We start from the raw sequence: 17,264 nt of genomic DNA, 5'->3' as shown, positions 1-17,264 counted from the left end.
AGATGTGCCAAGCATATAGAGACATACCCCAAGAGACTTACAGCTGTAATTGCTGCAAAAGGTGGCTCTACAAAGTATTGACTTGGGGGGTGAACAGTTATGCACGCTCAAGTTCAGTTTGTCTAATTTCTTGTTTGTTTCACAATAAAAAATATTTGGCATCTTCAAAGTAGTAAGCATGTTGTATAAATCAACTGATACAAACCCACACAAAAAAATCTATTTTAATTCCAAGTTGTAAGGCAAGAAAATAGGAAAAATGCCAAGGGGGTGAATACTTTCGCAAGCCACTGTAAATAGTCCTGTACTATTTGTACAGGAGGCTCTCACTCCATTTCACCTGCGTGGGTGGTGCGACCAGCCTCATCATTAGAATACGTTTTTAATAAAAGTAATTGATTGATTATAGATTTTTCCTCTCATTAGTTAAAGGTAGAATTTCCACCACACATCCCAAGCCACAATACAATCTCTGACTTTGGTTAAAGGAATAAGTGTGTTTTGTGATGCTAACGTTAGCTCAGGAATGTTTAGATGTTTTATTTAGGGGGGGTGGTGTAAGAAAACCAAACTGTTTATAAAGAACAAGTCTTGTTCTTGCAACATACCATTGGTGACGATTGGTAATTCTTTCTGTAAAGAAATGGGGGGGACAGTAGGTTGGTTCTGCTGCTACGATTGGATAGCGTGCACTGCAGCACAGGTGCAGCTGTGCTCGGGATGATGTGGGTGCTGCCAGCAGTGCCAGGCAACGGTCCCTTGTGGGCAGAATTGAAAACGGTGATATTCTCTTTTTTTTGACAAATTATCTTATATACACCTATTTTAACAAGTTATTGCTCGTTTTCTAAGTCTAAATATTGTTGTAATACTAGTTCATCTCCTTGGTTTAAACTTAAAGCGGCAATAAGCATTTGAAACAATAACAAAGCGTGCTGCCCACCTGTTTTGGTAAGAAGCTGAAGGATGGGCCTGGAGAAATCTGACCTCTCAAATTTATAGACAGAGCTATGGATGCAAGGATTGACCATCCATGATATCAAAATTATAGTTTTAACCATTCTTTGAGGCTATATAGTGTTTGTTTAAAAACGTTGGGAGTAAAACAAGCAGTTGTATGACAGTTGAACTAAGCTCAAGAGGCATTTGTTATGTATCCATTGATTCTTCAAGAATATATCATTCATTTAAGTCCAAAAATGGACGTAGCGACTGCTGATTGCCCCTTTAAATACTGACAATGTGAAAATATCACAAAAGTTATATCATGACACAAAATTAACTTTAATAGACTTAAACCACAATGCATTGAATATATGTAATATAAAAATAAAACAACTAGTCCTGTCATGGTATTATTCATTGCAGCATTCCCTTCTTAAGTTTGGCTGTATCTGCCCTCACACCTCGTCACTGTCCGAGCTCAGTGCGTCAGAAGTTGTGGTCAGCCCTGGTCAGAGGGGAGGTCAGGTTCAGATTGCTGTCCCACACCCCTGGGAATGAGGTCAGGTTCAGATAGCCCATCTCCACAGGCTGCATGGTCAGGGTAGAGCGTGGAGAGGTGAGTAAAGTACATGGAGAGGTGAGTGAAGAGCGTGGAGAGGTGAGTGAAGAGCGTGGAGAGGTGGCTTCCTCTGTGTGACTGGCCTTGCTCCTATAGATGTTGTCCAAATGGCTTCTCATGTCAAATGCTCCAGGCAGAACTCTGTTGACCACAGAAAACATTCAATACACTGTCTTACTTTGAGGAAAGTGCAACAAAGATTGCATGTAAGATGCTCTGTTAAAGTGAGCACAGTTTTCTTTCATGACAATGGCGGTTTGGAACAAAATGAGAACAGAATCAGAATGGTGAAGTTTCTCTACCTGGTTTCCAGAAGGCTAGACGTTAGCAGTATGCTCTCAAAATGAGACATTTTCCTCGAGTCCTGTTTTTTTTTTAAAAGAAGGAAATGTGGCATGTTATGGTGAGGCAAAATCCCACCTCCAAGTCAACCTCACTTTGAACCATATCCTGCACACCGAGCTAGCACTCTCCAGCCACAACTTTATCCATCATCATACACACAATCAATTAAACTCTCTCTATTCTGTGCAGTGCAGTGCAGTGCATCAAATAAATTCCATATAGCAAGAATGCATCCAGGGTAAGTCTAGGCTCATGAAAACATGAGAATGTTGAACGCACAACTGGAGTTGTTTGTTGACTACCTTAAAGTACGATTCCATCTTGATTCAACCTCATTGTCATTATCTCCAGCACAATACCAGTGTCTACTTGTGAAAGCAGTGCATTTCTATCCGATTCACAGTCACGTGGGGAACAAGAAAATAACCTCCGTTTTGCTAGAAACTCATTGCAGGTTTTGAGAATCACTGTTTTTCTTACTTTTAATCCTACCCTGTGATGTCTCAGATGCATTTTTAGGAGCTTCTCTTTTTAACAAAGCAAATTTGAGGAAAACGGTACCGAAGTTCTACCAACACATCGACTGTATGTCGTACTGGTGCTGGTAAAACATTGGTCAACTGCTACTCAACTTCTCGAAACGCCTTCGCCCGCTTTGAGGATAACACAGTGCCACTGATGCGGCCCGCTACCAAGAACTGTGGGCTCTCCTTCTCTGTGGCCGACGTGAGTAAGACATTTAAGCATGTTAAACCTCGCAAGGCTGCCAGCCCAGACGGCATCCGTAGCCGTGTACTCAGAGCATGCGCAGGCCAGCTGGCTGGAGTGTTCAAGTTGTCCACCATTGTTCCTGTACCCAAGAAAGCAAAGTTAACTGAACTAAATGACTATCGCCCCGTAGCACTCACTTCTGTCATCATGAAGTGTTTTGAAAGGCTAGTTAAGGATCATATCACCTCTCTAACCTGATACCCTAGACACACTTCAATTTGCGTACCGCCCCAATAGATCCACAGACGATGCAATCGCCATCGCACTGCACACTGCCCTATCCCATCTGGACAAGAGGAATACCTATGTAAGAATGCTGTTCATTGACTACAGCTCAGCATTCAACACCATAGTACCCTCCAAGCTCATCATTAAGCTTGGGGCCCTGGGTCTGAACCCCGCCCTATACAACTGGGTCCTGGACTTCCTGACGGGCTGCCCCCAGGTGATGAAGGTTTGCAGACGACACAACAGCAGTAGGCCTGATTACCAACAATGATGAGGAGGTGAGGGCCCTGGGAAAGTGGTGCTAGGAAAATAACCTCTCACTCAACGTCAACAAAACAAAGGAGCTGATTGTGGACTTTAGGAAACAGCAGAGAGAGCACGCCCCTATCCACATCGACGGGACAGCAGTGGAGAAGGTAGAAATTCCCTCAACGTACATATCACTGACAATCTGAAATGGTCCACCCACATAGACAGTGTGGTGAAGAAGACGCAACAGCTCCTCTTCAACCTCAGGTGGCTGAAGAAATTTGGCCTGGCCCCTAAAACCCTCAAACGTTTACAGATGCACAATTGAGAGCATCCTGTCGGCCAGTATCAACGCATCACTGGGGGCAAACTACCTGACCTCCAGGACACCTACAGCACCTGATGTCCTTGATGATCTTTTTGGCCTCCCTGTGACATCAACCACCAGAGCCACGGCCTGTTCACTATCATCCAGAAGGCAAGGTCAGTACAGGTGCATCAATGCTGGGACCGAGAGACTGAAAAATGGCTTCTATCTTAAGGCCATCAGACTGTAAAATAGCCATCACTAGCCGGTTTCCACCCAGTTACGAAGCCCTGCAACTTAGAGGCTGCTGCCCTATATACAGACTTGGAATCCCCTAATCACTTTAATAATGTTTAAATGTGTACATACTGCTTTACCAATCTCATATGTATATACTGTATTTTAGACAATGCCACTCCGACATTGCTCAATCTAATATTTATATTTTTCTTAATTCCATTTTTTTACTTTTAGATGTGTGTGTATTGTTGTGAATCATTTTTAGATACTACTGCACTGTTAGATACTACTGCACTGTTGGAGCTAGGTACACAAGCATTTCGCTACATTCGCAATAACTTTGATTTGATAGAAACGCGCTGTTTTCACATAGAGTTGAAGTCGGAAGTTTACATACACCTTTGCCAAACACATTTAAACTCAGTTTCACGATTCCTGACATTTAATCCTGGTAAAAATTCCCTGTTTTAGGTCAGTTAGGATCACCACTTTATTTTAAGAATGTGAAATGTCAGAATAATAGTATAGATAATGATTTATTTCACCTTTTATTTATTTCATCACATTCCCAGTGGGTTAGAAATTTACATACACTCAATTAGTATTTGGTAGCATTGCCTTTAAATTGTTTAACTTGGGTCAAACGTTTTGGGTAGCCTTCCACAAGCTTCCCACAATAAGTTGGGTGAATTTTGGCCCATTCCTCCTGACAGAGCTGGTGTAACTGAGTCAGGATTGTAGGCCTCCTTGCTCGCACACAATTTCTTGTTGTCCTTAAGCCATTTTGCCACAACTTTGGAAGTATGCTTGGGGTCATTGTCCATTTGGAAGACCAATTTGCGACCAAGCTTTAACTTCCTGACTGATGTCTTGAGATGTTGCTTCAATATATCCACATAATTTTCCTACCTTATGATGCCATCTATTTTGTGAAGTGCGCCAGTCCCTCCTGCAGCAAAGCATCCCCACAACATGATGCTGCCACCCCCGTGCTTCATGGTTGGGATGGTGTTCTTCGGCTTGCAAGCGTCCCCCTTTTTCCTCCAAACATAACGATGGTCATTATAGCCAAACAGTTCTATTTTTGTTTCATCAGACCAGAGGACATTTCTCCAAAAAAGTACGATCTTTGTCCCCATGTGCAGTTGCAAACCGTAGTCTTGCTTTTTTTCTGGCGGTTTTGGAGCAGTGGCATCTTCCTTGCTGAGCGGCCATTCAGGATATGTCGATATAGGACTCGTTTTACTGTGGATATACACTGCTCAAAGAAATAAAGGGAACACTTAAACAACACAATGTAACTCCAAGTCAATCACACTTCTGTGAAATCAAACTGTCCACTTAGGAAGCAACACTGATTGACAATAAATTTCACATGCTGTTGTGCAAATGGAATAGACAAAAGGTGGAAATTATAGGCAATTAGCAAGACACCCCCCAAAACAGGAGTGATTCTACAGGTGGTGACCACAGACCACTTCTCAGTTCCTATGCTTCCTGGCGGATGTTTTGGTCACTTTTGAATGCTGGCGGTGCTCTCACTCTAGTGGTAGCATGAAACGGAGTCTACAACCCACACAAGTGGTTCAGGTAGTGCAGTTCATCCAGGATGGCCCATCAATGCGAACTGTGGCAAAAAGGTTTGCTGTGTCTGTCAGCGTAGTGTCCAGAGCATGCAGGCGCTACCAGGAGACTGGCCAGGACATCAGGAGACGTGGAGGAGGCCGTAGGAGGGCAACAACCCAGCAGCCAGACCGCTACCTCCGCCTTTGTGCAAGGAGGTGCACTGCCAGCGCCCTGCAAAATGACCTCCAGCAGGCCACAAATGTGCATGTGTCAGCATATGGTCTCACAAGGGGTCTGAGGATCTCATCTCGGTACCTAATGGCAGTCAGGCTACCTCTGGCGAGCACATGGAGGGCTGTGCGGCCCCACAAAGAAATGCCACCCCACACCATGACTGACCCATCGCCAAACCGGTCATGCTGGAGGATGTTGCAGGCAGCAGAACGTTCTCCACGGCGTCTCCAGACTCTGTCACGTCTGTCACATGTGCTCATGTGCTCAGTATGAACCTGCTTTCATCTGTGAAGAGCACAGGGCGCCAGTGGCGAATTTGCCAATCTTGGTGTTCTCTGGCAAATGCCAAACGTCCTGCACGGTGTTGGGCTGTAAGCACAACCCCCACCTGTGGACGTCGGGCCCTCATACCACCCTCATGGAGTCTTTTTCTGACCGTTTGAGCAGACACATGCACATTTGTGGCCTGCTGGAGGTCATTTTGCAGGGCGCTGGCAGTGCACCTCCTTGCACAAAGGCGGAGGTAGCGGTCCTGCTGCTGGGTTGTTGCCCTCCTACGGCCTCCTCCACGTCTCCTGATGTACTGGCCAGTCTCCTGGTAGCGCCTGCATGCTCTGGACACTACGCTGACAGACACAGCAAACCTTTTTGCCACAGTTCGCATTGATGGGCCATCCTGGATGAACTGCACTACCTGAACCACTTGTGTGGGTTGTAGACTCCGTCTCATGCTACCACTAGAGTGAGTGCACCGCCAGCATTCAAAAGTGACCAAAACATCAGCCAGGAAGCATAGGAACTGAGAAGTGGTCTGTGGTCACCACCTGCAGAATCTCTCCTGTTTTGGGGGGTGTCTTGCTAATTGCCTATAATTTCCACCTGTTGTCTATTCCATTTGCACAACAGCATGTGAAATTTATTGTCAATCAGTGTTGCTTCCTAAGTGGACAGTTTGATTTCACAGAAGTGTGATTGACTTGGAGTTACATTGTGTTGTTTAAGTGTTCCCTTTATTTTTTTGAGCAGTGTAGATACTTTTGTACCCGTTTCCTCCAGCATCTTCACAAGGTCCTTTGCTGTTGTTCTGGGATTGATTCGCACTTTTCGCACCAAAGTACGTTAATCTCTAGGAAACAGAACGCATCTCTTTCCTGAGCGGTATGACGGCAGCGTGGTCCCATGCTGTTTATACTTGCGTAATATTGTTTGTACAGATGAACGTGGTATCTTCAGCCGTTTGGAAATTGCTCCCAAGGATGAACCAGACTTGTGGAGGTCAAACATTTTTTCTGAGGTCTTGGTGGATTTCGTTTGATTTTCCCATGATGTCAAGCACAGAGGCACTGAGTTTGAAGGTAGGCCTTGAAATACATCAACAAATACACCTCCAATTGACTCAAATGATGTCAATTAGCCTATCAGAAGCTTCTAAAGTCATGACATCATTTCTGGAATTTTCCAAGCTGTTTAAGGGCACAGTCAACTTAGTGTATGTAAACTTCTGACCCACTGGAATTGTGATACAGTGAAATAATCTGTCTGTAAACAATTTTTGGAAAAATGACTTGTGTCATGCCCAAAGTAGATAACCGACTTGCCAAAACTATAGTTTGTAAACAAGAAATTTGTGGAGTGGTTGAAAAACGAGTTTTACTGACTCATACCTAAATGTATGTAAACTTCCGACTTCAACTGTATGTAGACACTGCTATTGTGCTGGAGATAATGAATATGACGTTGTAAAGTGGTGGAATTGCACTTTAACAAGCAGCTACATTTCCCGTTTAAGGGAATCTGTGATTGCTTCATATTTTTTTTTAAATTCAAAATATATGCCCTATTGATTCTTGAATACAACTTATAAATTCCTCATGAGCTTAGCTGCATTGTCTGACACCATCAGGCACCAAAACAATATTGTTTTACTCCTTTGATGATGAAGAATGTATAACCTGAAAACATGGTTAAAATGTAATTTTGGTAGCTTTTTTGTTGTTGATTTATTTGATCATTTTAAACACAATACAACCACATGTACAATGTATGGTCAGGCCTTGCATCCATAGCTCTGTCTATGAATTTGAGTGGTTACATTTCTCCTGCCTCATCCCTGAGCTTTTTACCAAATCAGTGGCAGGGTGAGCCACTTTGTTATTGTTTGAACTGCAGATTACAACTTTAATGCCGCTAAGTATGAAGCCCAATTATGACTGGCTTTCCAAGAATACAGACTATGCGAAATCTAAATAGGTTGATACTTTGACAACTTAAACAACAATTCACATTTCTAGGTGGCAGGTAGCCTAGTGGTTAGAGCGTTGGGCCAATATCCGAAAAGTTGCTAGATCGAATCCCCGAGCTGACAAGGTAAAAATCTGTCATTTTGCTCCTGAACAAGGCAGTTAACCCACTGTTCCTAGTCCGTCATTGTAAATAAGAATTTGTTCTTAACTGACTTGCCTAGTTAAATAAAAAGGTAAAAAAATATCATCTACGCTTCCCAATGTACCTGTACATTTGCGCTGCGTGCTTTACGGAGATTCTGTAGAGCACGCTGCAATGCTGCTCCATTAGGAATCAGACCAGACATCTCCACTATGGTGTCCTGTAAGTGCTTGCTTTCCTTCTCCAGGAAATCCACACTGGAGAAGGAAACGATAGGAAACACCACACTTAGACACTCCACAGAAACATCCAACACTTAACACTACAGGAGGTTCAGTAGCTGTTCTAAATGGTGGAGCTGTACTCTCGTTCCTGTTCTAAATGGTGGAGCTGTACTCTCGTTCCTGCTCTAAATGGTGGAGCTGTACTCTCGTTCCTGTTCTAAATGGTGGAGCTGTACTCTCGTTCCTGTTCTAAATGGTGGAGCTGTACTCTCGTTCCTGTTCTAAATGGTGGAGCTGTACTCTCGTTCCTGCTCTAAATGGTGGAGCTGTACTCTCGTTCCTGCTCTAAATGGTGGAGCTGTACTCTCGTTCCTGTTCTAAATGGTGGAGCTGTACTCTCGTTCCTGTTCTAAATGGTGGAGCTGTACTCTCGTTCCTGCTCTAAATGGTGGAGCTGTACTCTCGTTCCTGTTCTAAATGGTGGAGCTGTACTCTCGTTCCTGTTCTAAATGGTGGAGCTGTACTCTCGTTCCTGTTCTAAATGGTGGAGCTGTACTCTCGTTCCTGTTCTAAATGGTGGAGCTGTACTCTCGTTCCTGTTCTAAATGGTGGAGCTGTACTCTCGTTCCTGTTCTAAATGGTGGAGCTGTACTCTCGTTCCTGCTCTAAATGGTGGAGCTGTACTCTCGTTCCTGTTCTAAATGGTGGAGCTGTACTCTCGTTCCTGTTCTAAATGGTGGAGCTGTACTCTCGTTCCTGCTCTAAATGGTGGAGCTGTACTCTCGTTCCTGTTCTAAATGGTGGAGCTGTACTCTCGTTCCTGTTCTAAATGGTGGAGCTGTACTCTCGTTCCTGTTCTAAATGGTGGAGCTGTACTCTCGTTCCTGTTCTAAATGGTGGAGCTGTACTCTCGTTCCTGTTCTAAATGGTGGAGCTGTACTCTCGTTCCTGTTCTAAATGGTGGAGCTGTACTCTCGTTCCTGTTCTAAATGGTGGAGCTGTACTCTCGTTCCTGTTCTAAATGGTGGAGCTGTACTCTCGTTCCTGTTCTAAATGGTGGAGCTGTACTCTCGTTCCTGTTCTAAATGGTGGAGCTGTACTCTCGTTCCTGTTCTAAATGGTGGAGCTGTACTCTCGTTCCTGTTCTAAATGGTGGAGCTGTACTCTCGTTCCTGTTCTAAATGGTGGAGCTGTACTCTCGTTCCTGTTCTAAATGGTGGAGCTGTACTCTCGTTCCTGTTCTAAATGGTGGAGCTGTACTCTCGTTCCTGTTCTAAATGGTGGAGCTGTACTCTCGTTCCTGTTCTAAATGGTGGAGCTGTACTCTCGTTCCTGTTCTAAATGGTGGAGCTGTACTCTCGTTCCTGTTCTAAATGGTGGAGCTGTACTCTCGTTCCTGTTCTAAATGGTGGAGCTGTACTCTCGTTCCTGTTCTAAATGGTGGAGCTGTACTCTCGTTCCTGTTCTAAATGGTGGAGCTGTACTCTCGTTCCTGTTCTAAATGGTGGAGCTGTACTCTCGTTCCTGTTCTAAATGGTGGAGCTGTACTCTCGTTCCTGTTCTAAATGGTGGAGCTGTACTCTCGTTCCTGCTCTAAATGGTGGAGCTGTACTCTCGTTCCTGCTCTAAATGGTGGAGCTGTACTCTCGTTCCTGTTCTAAATGGTGGAGCTGTACTCTCGTTCCTGCTCTAAATGGTGGAGCTGTACTCTCGTTCCTGCTCTAGATGGTGGAGCTGTACTCTCGTTCCTGCTCTAAATGGTGGAGCTGTACTCTCGTTCCTGTTCTAAATGGTGGAGCTGTACTCTCGTTCCTGTTCTAAATGGTGGAGCTGTACTCTCGTTCCTGTTCTAAATGGTGGAGCTGTACTCTCGTTCCTGTTCTAAATGGTGGAGCTGTACTCTCGTTCCTGCTCTAAATGGTGGAGCTGTACTCTCATTCCTGTTCTAAATGGTGGAGCTGTACTCTCATTCCTGTTCTAAATGGTGGAGCTGTACTCTCATTCCTGCTCTAAATGGTGGAGCTGTACTCTCATTCCTGTTCTAAATGGTGGAGCTGTACTCTCGTTCCTGTTCTAAATGGTGGAGCTGTACTCTCGTTCCTGTTCTAAATGGTGGAGCTGTACTCATTCCTGTTCTAAATGGTGGAGCTGTACTCTCATTCCTGTTCTAAATGGTGGAGCTGTACTCTCATTCCTGTTCTAAATGGTGGAGCTGTACTCTCATTCCTGTTCTAAATGGTGGAGCTGTACTCTCATTCCTGTTCTAAATGGTGGAGCTGTACTCTCATTCCTGTGCTAAATCGGAGGCAATTAGTAGTGCCTGTGTTTAGTACCATTGGTGCGGTTCAGTACTGTGTTGAGTGGTGTTATTGGGGGGGTTCTGAATACCTGCATTGAGCTGTAGTGGCAGCAAGCACACTCTTGTTTGTTTTCTCCTCCACATCATTCAGTGTTCCGAGCAGATCCCTCTTCTCTGCCAGCAGTTTCCGATTTTCCTCATTCATGTTCACTATCATCTCTTTCTCCTAGAGAAAACAGAGAAAGTTCCTTAGTTCCGTTTTGCATACATGGCATCAATTGGCATTGTCCAGAGTGTGTGACATGAGGGAGCAGCAGATTTAGGGCTTGGACAGACCACCAAGACTGTTGGCTTGGTACTTGGCACCTCTGCCCAGCATGTCGGCAGTCATTTTTGTGTGTGTTCAAATAGCACAGTACATCGGCCGTCAGCCTGGTTAAAATACTCCAGGCCAGAATGGGTTGTAGCGTTGCTTGCTTTGTTTCCATTGGTATGTCCATGTTCTGTTAGATGCGCTAATGTTGCTAGCTATCTAGAATTTGTATAACGTCCTGGCTCATACTTTAGCTAGATAGCCACAACTAGATAACTAGCTAGGAAGATCATGAAGAAATCATTTAATTCACTCTCCATTATCCGATACTGCCAGTGCTTGCTAGCTAGCAGTTGGCATCATCATTCGCTAGCTAGATAAAAACTTGGTCAAAGCTTATGACATTTGGCAGACAGGCAGTTAAATTACTTAATGAAAAGGGGGCTGCAACTAACAATGATCTTAATCGAAATTCAGTCTTTCTATGAAAATGCCTTTTCATAAAAATGTTAAAAACAGAACATGCACATCTACTTCTTATTCGGTGGGGTTTATCGGTGGTTGGCATCAAACGTTATGGTGCATTACCGCCAACTATTGCACTAGAGTGTGGGCCAGAGACAGCGAGAAACTAAATCCTGCCTGCCAGCCCCGTTGCTCTTAAAATAACAATATTTTAGACTATATCTAATTACGTTCTACTCAATATACTCTTTGAACTAATTTCCTGTATCCCCTTCTCCCTCATGCTAGAACTCAGTCTCTCTCTTTCCCTCTAATACTCCTCACACTGTAGCAATACATGCTCCACAGTCTCTGTTTCCTGTCAATAATCACACTTTCCTATTGGATGCTTTCCTATCATATTTAAGGTCTTCTTCAACTGGCTGTGTCCCACCCTTATTCAACTGGCTGTGTCCCACCCTTAATCTACTGGCTGTGTCCCACCCTTAATCTACTGGCTGTGTCCCACCCTTAATCTACTGGCTGTGTCCCACCCTTAATCTACTGGCTGTGTCCCACCCTTAATCTACTGGCTGTGTCCCACCCTTAATCTACTGGCTGTGTCCCACCCTTAATCTACTGGCTGTGTCCCACCCTTAATCTACTGGCTGTGGCTCACCCTTAATCTACTGGCTGTGGCCCATCCTTAATCTACTGGCTGTGTCCCACCCTTAATCTACTGGCTGTGTCCCACCCTTAATCTACTGGCTGTGTCTCACCCTTAATCTACTGGCTGTGTCTCACCCTTAATCTACTGGCTGTGTCTCACCCTTAATCTACTGGCTGTGTCCCACCCTTAATCTACTGGCTGTGTCTCACCCTTAATCTACTGGCTGTGTCCCACCCTTAATCTACTGGCTGTGTCCCACCCTTAATCTACTGGCTGTGTCTCACCCTTAATCTACTGGCTGTGTCTCACCCTTAATCTACTGGCTGTGTCCCACCCTTAATCTACTGGCTGTGTCCCACCCTTAATCTACTGGCTGTGTCCCACCCTTAATCTACTGGCTGTGTCCCACCCTTAATCTACTGGCTGTGTCCCACCCTTAATCTACTGGCTGTGTCCCACCCTTAATCTACAGGCTGTGTCCCACCCTTAATCTACTGGCTGTGTCCCACCCTTAATCTACAGGCTGTGTCCCACCCTTAATCTACAGGCTGTGTCCCACCCTTAATCTACAGGCTGTGTCCCACCCTTAATCTTGTAAAAATAGCCTCCTCTCTTCTGTCCCTTCCTGCCGTCCTCCCCTCCCTGACGTTCCTCTGTACTTTAAATAAATGCCTGCCGTTATTATCTCTATTCCACTGCTCCTGCCATCTCTGCACCATCACTGTCCATATCAGGCTTTTTACCTCTGCCTTTCTCATTAAAACTACAACATCAACATACCCACTACTAAGTGCTTGTTTAGCCAGTATATCAGCTGCCTCATTCCCCTCCACCCCCACACGGGCTGGGACCCAAGTAAATCTTCTCTGTATGCCCATCTGTCTAATCCTGCCATGGGTTTGTAGCACCTCATACAGCAAGTCTTGTCTGCTACGTGAGCTAAAGGACTGGAGACTCATCAACACTGCACATGAATCAGAGCAAATAACTACTCTGTCTGGTTTGACTTCCTCCTCCCACTACAAGGCCAACAGAATGGCCATCAGCTCCGCCGTATATACAGCCAGATGAATAATAGGTTTCCTGACTGCCACCCCTGTAATACGTTTTCTGACTGCCAACCCACATTCCTGCACTATAAATCCTGACTCAGTACGTCTTGTCCTTGGATCTTTTGAAACATTGTGTAAATGGCCACAAAATCCTGATACACAGTATCCAGACGTCTCTTAAACAAACCAGATGGATCAACACCCTCCCTTTCTGTCCCTAGTCTCTCCAACACTTCTAGATCAACTACTGGAGGCGGGAGTAGCCATGGTGGATTTACAGGAATAGCTACCGTTGGACAAAACTCCCTTCCATACAGTCCCATTTCCTTCACCTGGGTATTACCCACCCAGCTAAAGCGTTCTGTCTTCGCTTGTGTTCCCAGCATGCCTGTAAAATCCCTTTCGCAGGATGAGACACCCCATGTCCCTGTAGGTTGACCCAATAATTCATTACCAGCTGCTGTCTCCTAATCTGCAATGGCATATCCTCCATCTCCACCTGTAGCAGCCACTGGGGAGGTCCGAAACGCCCCACTACATATTCTGAGTCCTTGCCCCTGTATGACATCTAGCCTTTCCAATGATGTCTGGGCTGCCAAACCAGATGCTATACTGCTATAGTCTATTACAGATCAGATCAATGCAACATACATGGTTCTCAATGAGGAACACCCAGCCCCCCACTCCTTCCCCGTCAGATCAGATCAATGCAACATACATGGTTCTCAATGAGGAACACCCAGCCCCCCACTACTTCCCCGTCAGATCAGATCAATGCAACATACATGGTTCTCAATGAGGAACACCCAGCCCCCCACTACTTCTCCGTCAGATCAGATCAATGCAACATACATGGTTCTCAATGAGGAACACCCAGGCCCCCACTCCTTCCCCGTCAGATCAGATCAATGCAACATACATGGTTCTCAATGAGGAACACCCAGCCCCCCACTCCTTCCCCGTCAGATCGGATCAATGCAACATACATAGTCCTCAATGAGGAACACCCAGCCCCCCACTCCTTCCCCGTCAGATCGGATCAATGCAACATACATGGTCCTCAATGAGGAACACCCAGCCCCCCACTCCTTCCCCGTCAGACAGCGCATCACATTTAGCACCTTCTTACACTTTCCCACCACTCTCTCAATGTGTTCTGCCCAGTTCATTCTAATGTCAAAGTTTACCCCAAGGAACCTGAAGGCCCCACCCTCTCCAAGTTTCTCCCATATAACCTCTAATCTCCCACCTTCCTCCTGGTAAAGAACACAGAGATTTTCTACAGAGATCCTGAATCCCAACATTAATGCCCACTGCTCTACCTCATCAATTGCTTCCTGTACCTTCCTGACTATGTAATGGCACATTCCTTCCCCTCTTCCATAAGGCCCCATCATCTGCAAATAACCTCCCAATATCCGACTGTACCTGAGAGTTAACATAATTTATCATGATTGAGAACAACAGAGGACTAATCACGCTCCCCTGCGGTGTACCGTTATCCACCAGGTAGCGGCCTGATAGAGAATTTGATAGACCTTCTGATAGTGACTTGGATAGATCTTCCAAACAGGAAATCATTTAGCCAGTTGTACATTCTTCCTCCTACCCCCATAATAATCAAGCTTGATTAACAACCCCTCCTTCCATATAATTTAATACGCCTTCTCCACATCAAAAAAGACAGGTACAACGGTCTCCTTGTTCACCTGAGCCTTCCTGACCTCTGCTTCTAAGCAGAGCACTGGGTCCATAGTTCCCCTACCCTTCCTGAACCCACTCTGATGTGGCGATACTAGCACCCTGCTCTCCAGGAAGTAAGTTAGCCTCTCCGTAATTATACGTTCCATAATCTTACATACATGTGATGTATGTAGTTGGCCGATAGTTTGTTGGCCTCGTTGGGTCCTTCCCTGGCTTCCTGATTGGTACCACTACTGTCTCCTTCCAGCTGCCTGGTAGTTTCCCCTCCTCCCACACTCTGTTGTACAACACCAACACCTTATCCAGTGCCTCATCACTAAGCTGGGTCAACATAACATCATCTTTCCCAGGTGAAGTTAACCCAGCCTTACCTATTGCTTTGGCCTTCTCATCATCTGTTACTGCCACATCCTTCCCAACTCGTCAACACTGGACAATTCCACTCCCTTTTGACCCCACTAATCCTCTTAATCATCCCCCACACTTCTCCCACAGGTGTCGCCCTTCCAATGGTGTCACAGAGACGATGCCAACATGACCTCTTTGCCTGATGGATAGTTCTCCTCGACCAGGGCCTGAGCCTGCTTATACTGAATCAGATGGAAGTTATGCGTCCTTTTTAAAGTACTCTAATTTCCCTGTTCCTACTCCTCACCATTGCCCCACACTCCACCCCCATCCCTACCAACCACTACATATCCCTGTATGACAAAACTCCACAGTCGATTTGAGCCATGTTTCCTGCACACAAATCACATCAGGCTTAGCTGACATATCTGCCCATTGGCCAACAGCATATATATATATTTTTTAACCTTTAACTAGGCAAGAAAGTTTTAGTAGCAGGTGAATGCATTACGCTATAGAAAATGAACACAGGTCTCAATCTCTCAAGCACAAGTCCCCTTCCTTGTAAATAATCTGCTAATATGTATAGTTCAAGTCTTGCACTGCCAACTTGGATCTAATGTAGCTAGCAAACACACCCTCCTGTCTGTCTGCACCTGTCCGAACAGCATGTTAGCCTGTCCACTTTGGATATATGTTGAAATCAAGTGGCCTACCTGGATAAGATGCTTATTTAGAGCTCAGAACGAGAACGAGTTGCTTATCCACTTTATGTAGCCTCGTCCACTTATTTGAATCAATAACGTTTTTTTCTCACGTAGTATAAGCACTCGGATGCAAGCGTTAGCATAATTAGCGTTCACACAGAGTTGGAACTGCTTGTTGGAACTGCTTGTTGTGAGTGGCAGCGGGTGGTTTGTATGTGTTGTGGGGGAAGTTGCAGAGCACAAAAAGAGCGAGGGAGACGAGACCAAAAATACAACAAGAGAACCAGTGGATATGAGGACGCAAAATGAGCTAACATTCAACCTTAACGAGTACTCCATTATGAAATTTCAAATGTAATTCTAATTAAAGTTGATTTTAATTAATAATCAATGCAGCCCTTTTGTTACTACCAATGATGTATACCTACAGTGGCTAGATAGGTAGCATGGAGGAAGCTTTCCCATTTGTTTAATGAAGTGTGATTGGCTTAGCTACAGTTGAAGTCGGAAGTTTACATACACTTAGGTTGGAGTCATTAAAACTCATTTTTCAACCACTCCACTAATTTCTTGTTAACAAACTATAGTTTTGGAAAGTCGGTTAGAAAATCTACTTTGTGCATGACATAAGTCACTTTTCCAACAATTGTTTACAGACAAATTATTTCACTTATTTCACATTCATTTACTGTATCACAATTCCAGCGGATCAGAAGTTTACATACACTAAGTTGACTGTGCCTTTAAACAGCTTGGAAAATTCCAGAAAAATATGTCATGCCTTTAGAAGCTTCTGATAGACTAATTTACATAATTTACATAATTTTTACATAATATTTTACAAACAATAGTAAGCCAGTATAAATACCATGGGACCACGCAGCCGTCATACAGCTCAGGAAGAAGACACGTTCTGTCTCCTAGAGATGAACGTACTTTGGTGCGAAAAGTGCAAATCAATCCCAGAATAACAACAAAAGACCTTGTGAAGATGCTGGAGGAAACGGGTACAAAAGTATCTATATCCACAGTAAAATGAGTCCAATATCGACATAACCTGAAAGGCCGCTCAGCAAGGAAGATGCCACTGCTCCAAAACTGTCAGAAAAAAAGCCAGAATACGGTTTGCAACTGCACATGGGAACAAAGATTGTACTTTTTGGAGAAATGTCCTCTGGTCTGATGAAACAAAAATAGAACTGTTTGGCCATAATGACCATCGTTATGTTTGGAGGAAAAAGGGGGAGGCTTGCAAACCGAAGAACACCATCCCAACCGTGAAGCACAGGGGTGGCAGCATCATGTTGTGGGGGTGCTTTGCTGCAGGAGGGACTGGTACACTTCACAAAATAGATGGCATCATGAGGACGGAAAATTATGTGGATGTATTGAAGAAATATCTCAAAACATCAGTCAGGAAGTTAAAGCTTGGTCGCAAATGGGTCTTCCAAATGGACAATGACCCCAAGCATACTTCCAAAGTTGTGGCAAAATGGCTTAAGGACAACAAAGTCAAGGTATTGGAGTGGCCATCACAAAGCCCTGACCTTAATCCTATAGAAAATGTGTGGTCAGAACTGAAAAGCGTGTGCGAGCAAGGAGACCTACAAACCT

The 17,264-nt window shown here is 44.6% G+C and overlaps 1 protein-coding gene across 3 annotated transcripts in view; it reads right to left on the bottom strand.

Annotated features, from left to right (window-relative positions):
* Positions 1-1,260: 1,260 nt before the first annotated feature.
* Positions 1,261-17,264, bottom strand: part of si:dkey-264d12.5 (coiled-coil domain-containing protein 30) — a 30,946-nt gene continuing 14,942 nt past the window's right edge. For all 3 annotated transcript variants that reach the window (XM_055868175.1, XM_055868176.1, XM_055868177.1), the window contains 4 exons: positions 10,502-10,638; positions 8,014-8,146; positions 1,867-1,928; positions 1,261-1,705 (listed from right to left, as the gene is read on the bottom strand). In XM_055868175.1, coding sequence (XP_055724150.1) covers positions 1,432-1,705; positions 1,867-1,928; positions 8,014-8,146; positions 10,502-10,638 — 606 coding nt within the window. In that variant the 3' untranslated portion in view covers positions 1,261-1,431. The remainder of the gene's footprint in view (positions 1,706-1,866; positions 1,929-8,013; positions 8,147-10,501; positions 10,639-17,264) is intronic.

The sequence above is a fragment of the Salvelinus fontinalis genome, chromosome 18 (genome assembly GCF_029448725.1).
Source record: "Salvelinus fontinalis isolate EN_2023a chromosome 18, ASM2944872v1, whole genome shotgun sequence".
Classification (NCBI taxonomy): Eukaryota; Metazoa; Chordata; class Actinopteri; order Salmoniformes; family Salmonidae; genus Salvelinus; species Salvelinus fontinalis.
This window is presented reverse-complemented; position numbering and strand designations above follow the sequence as displayed.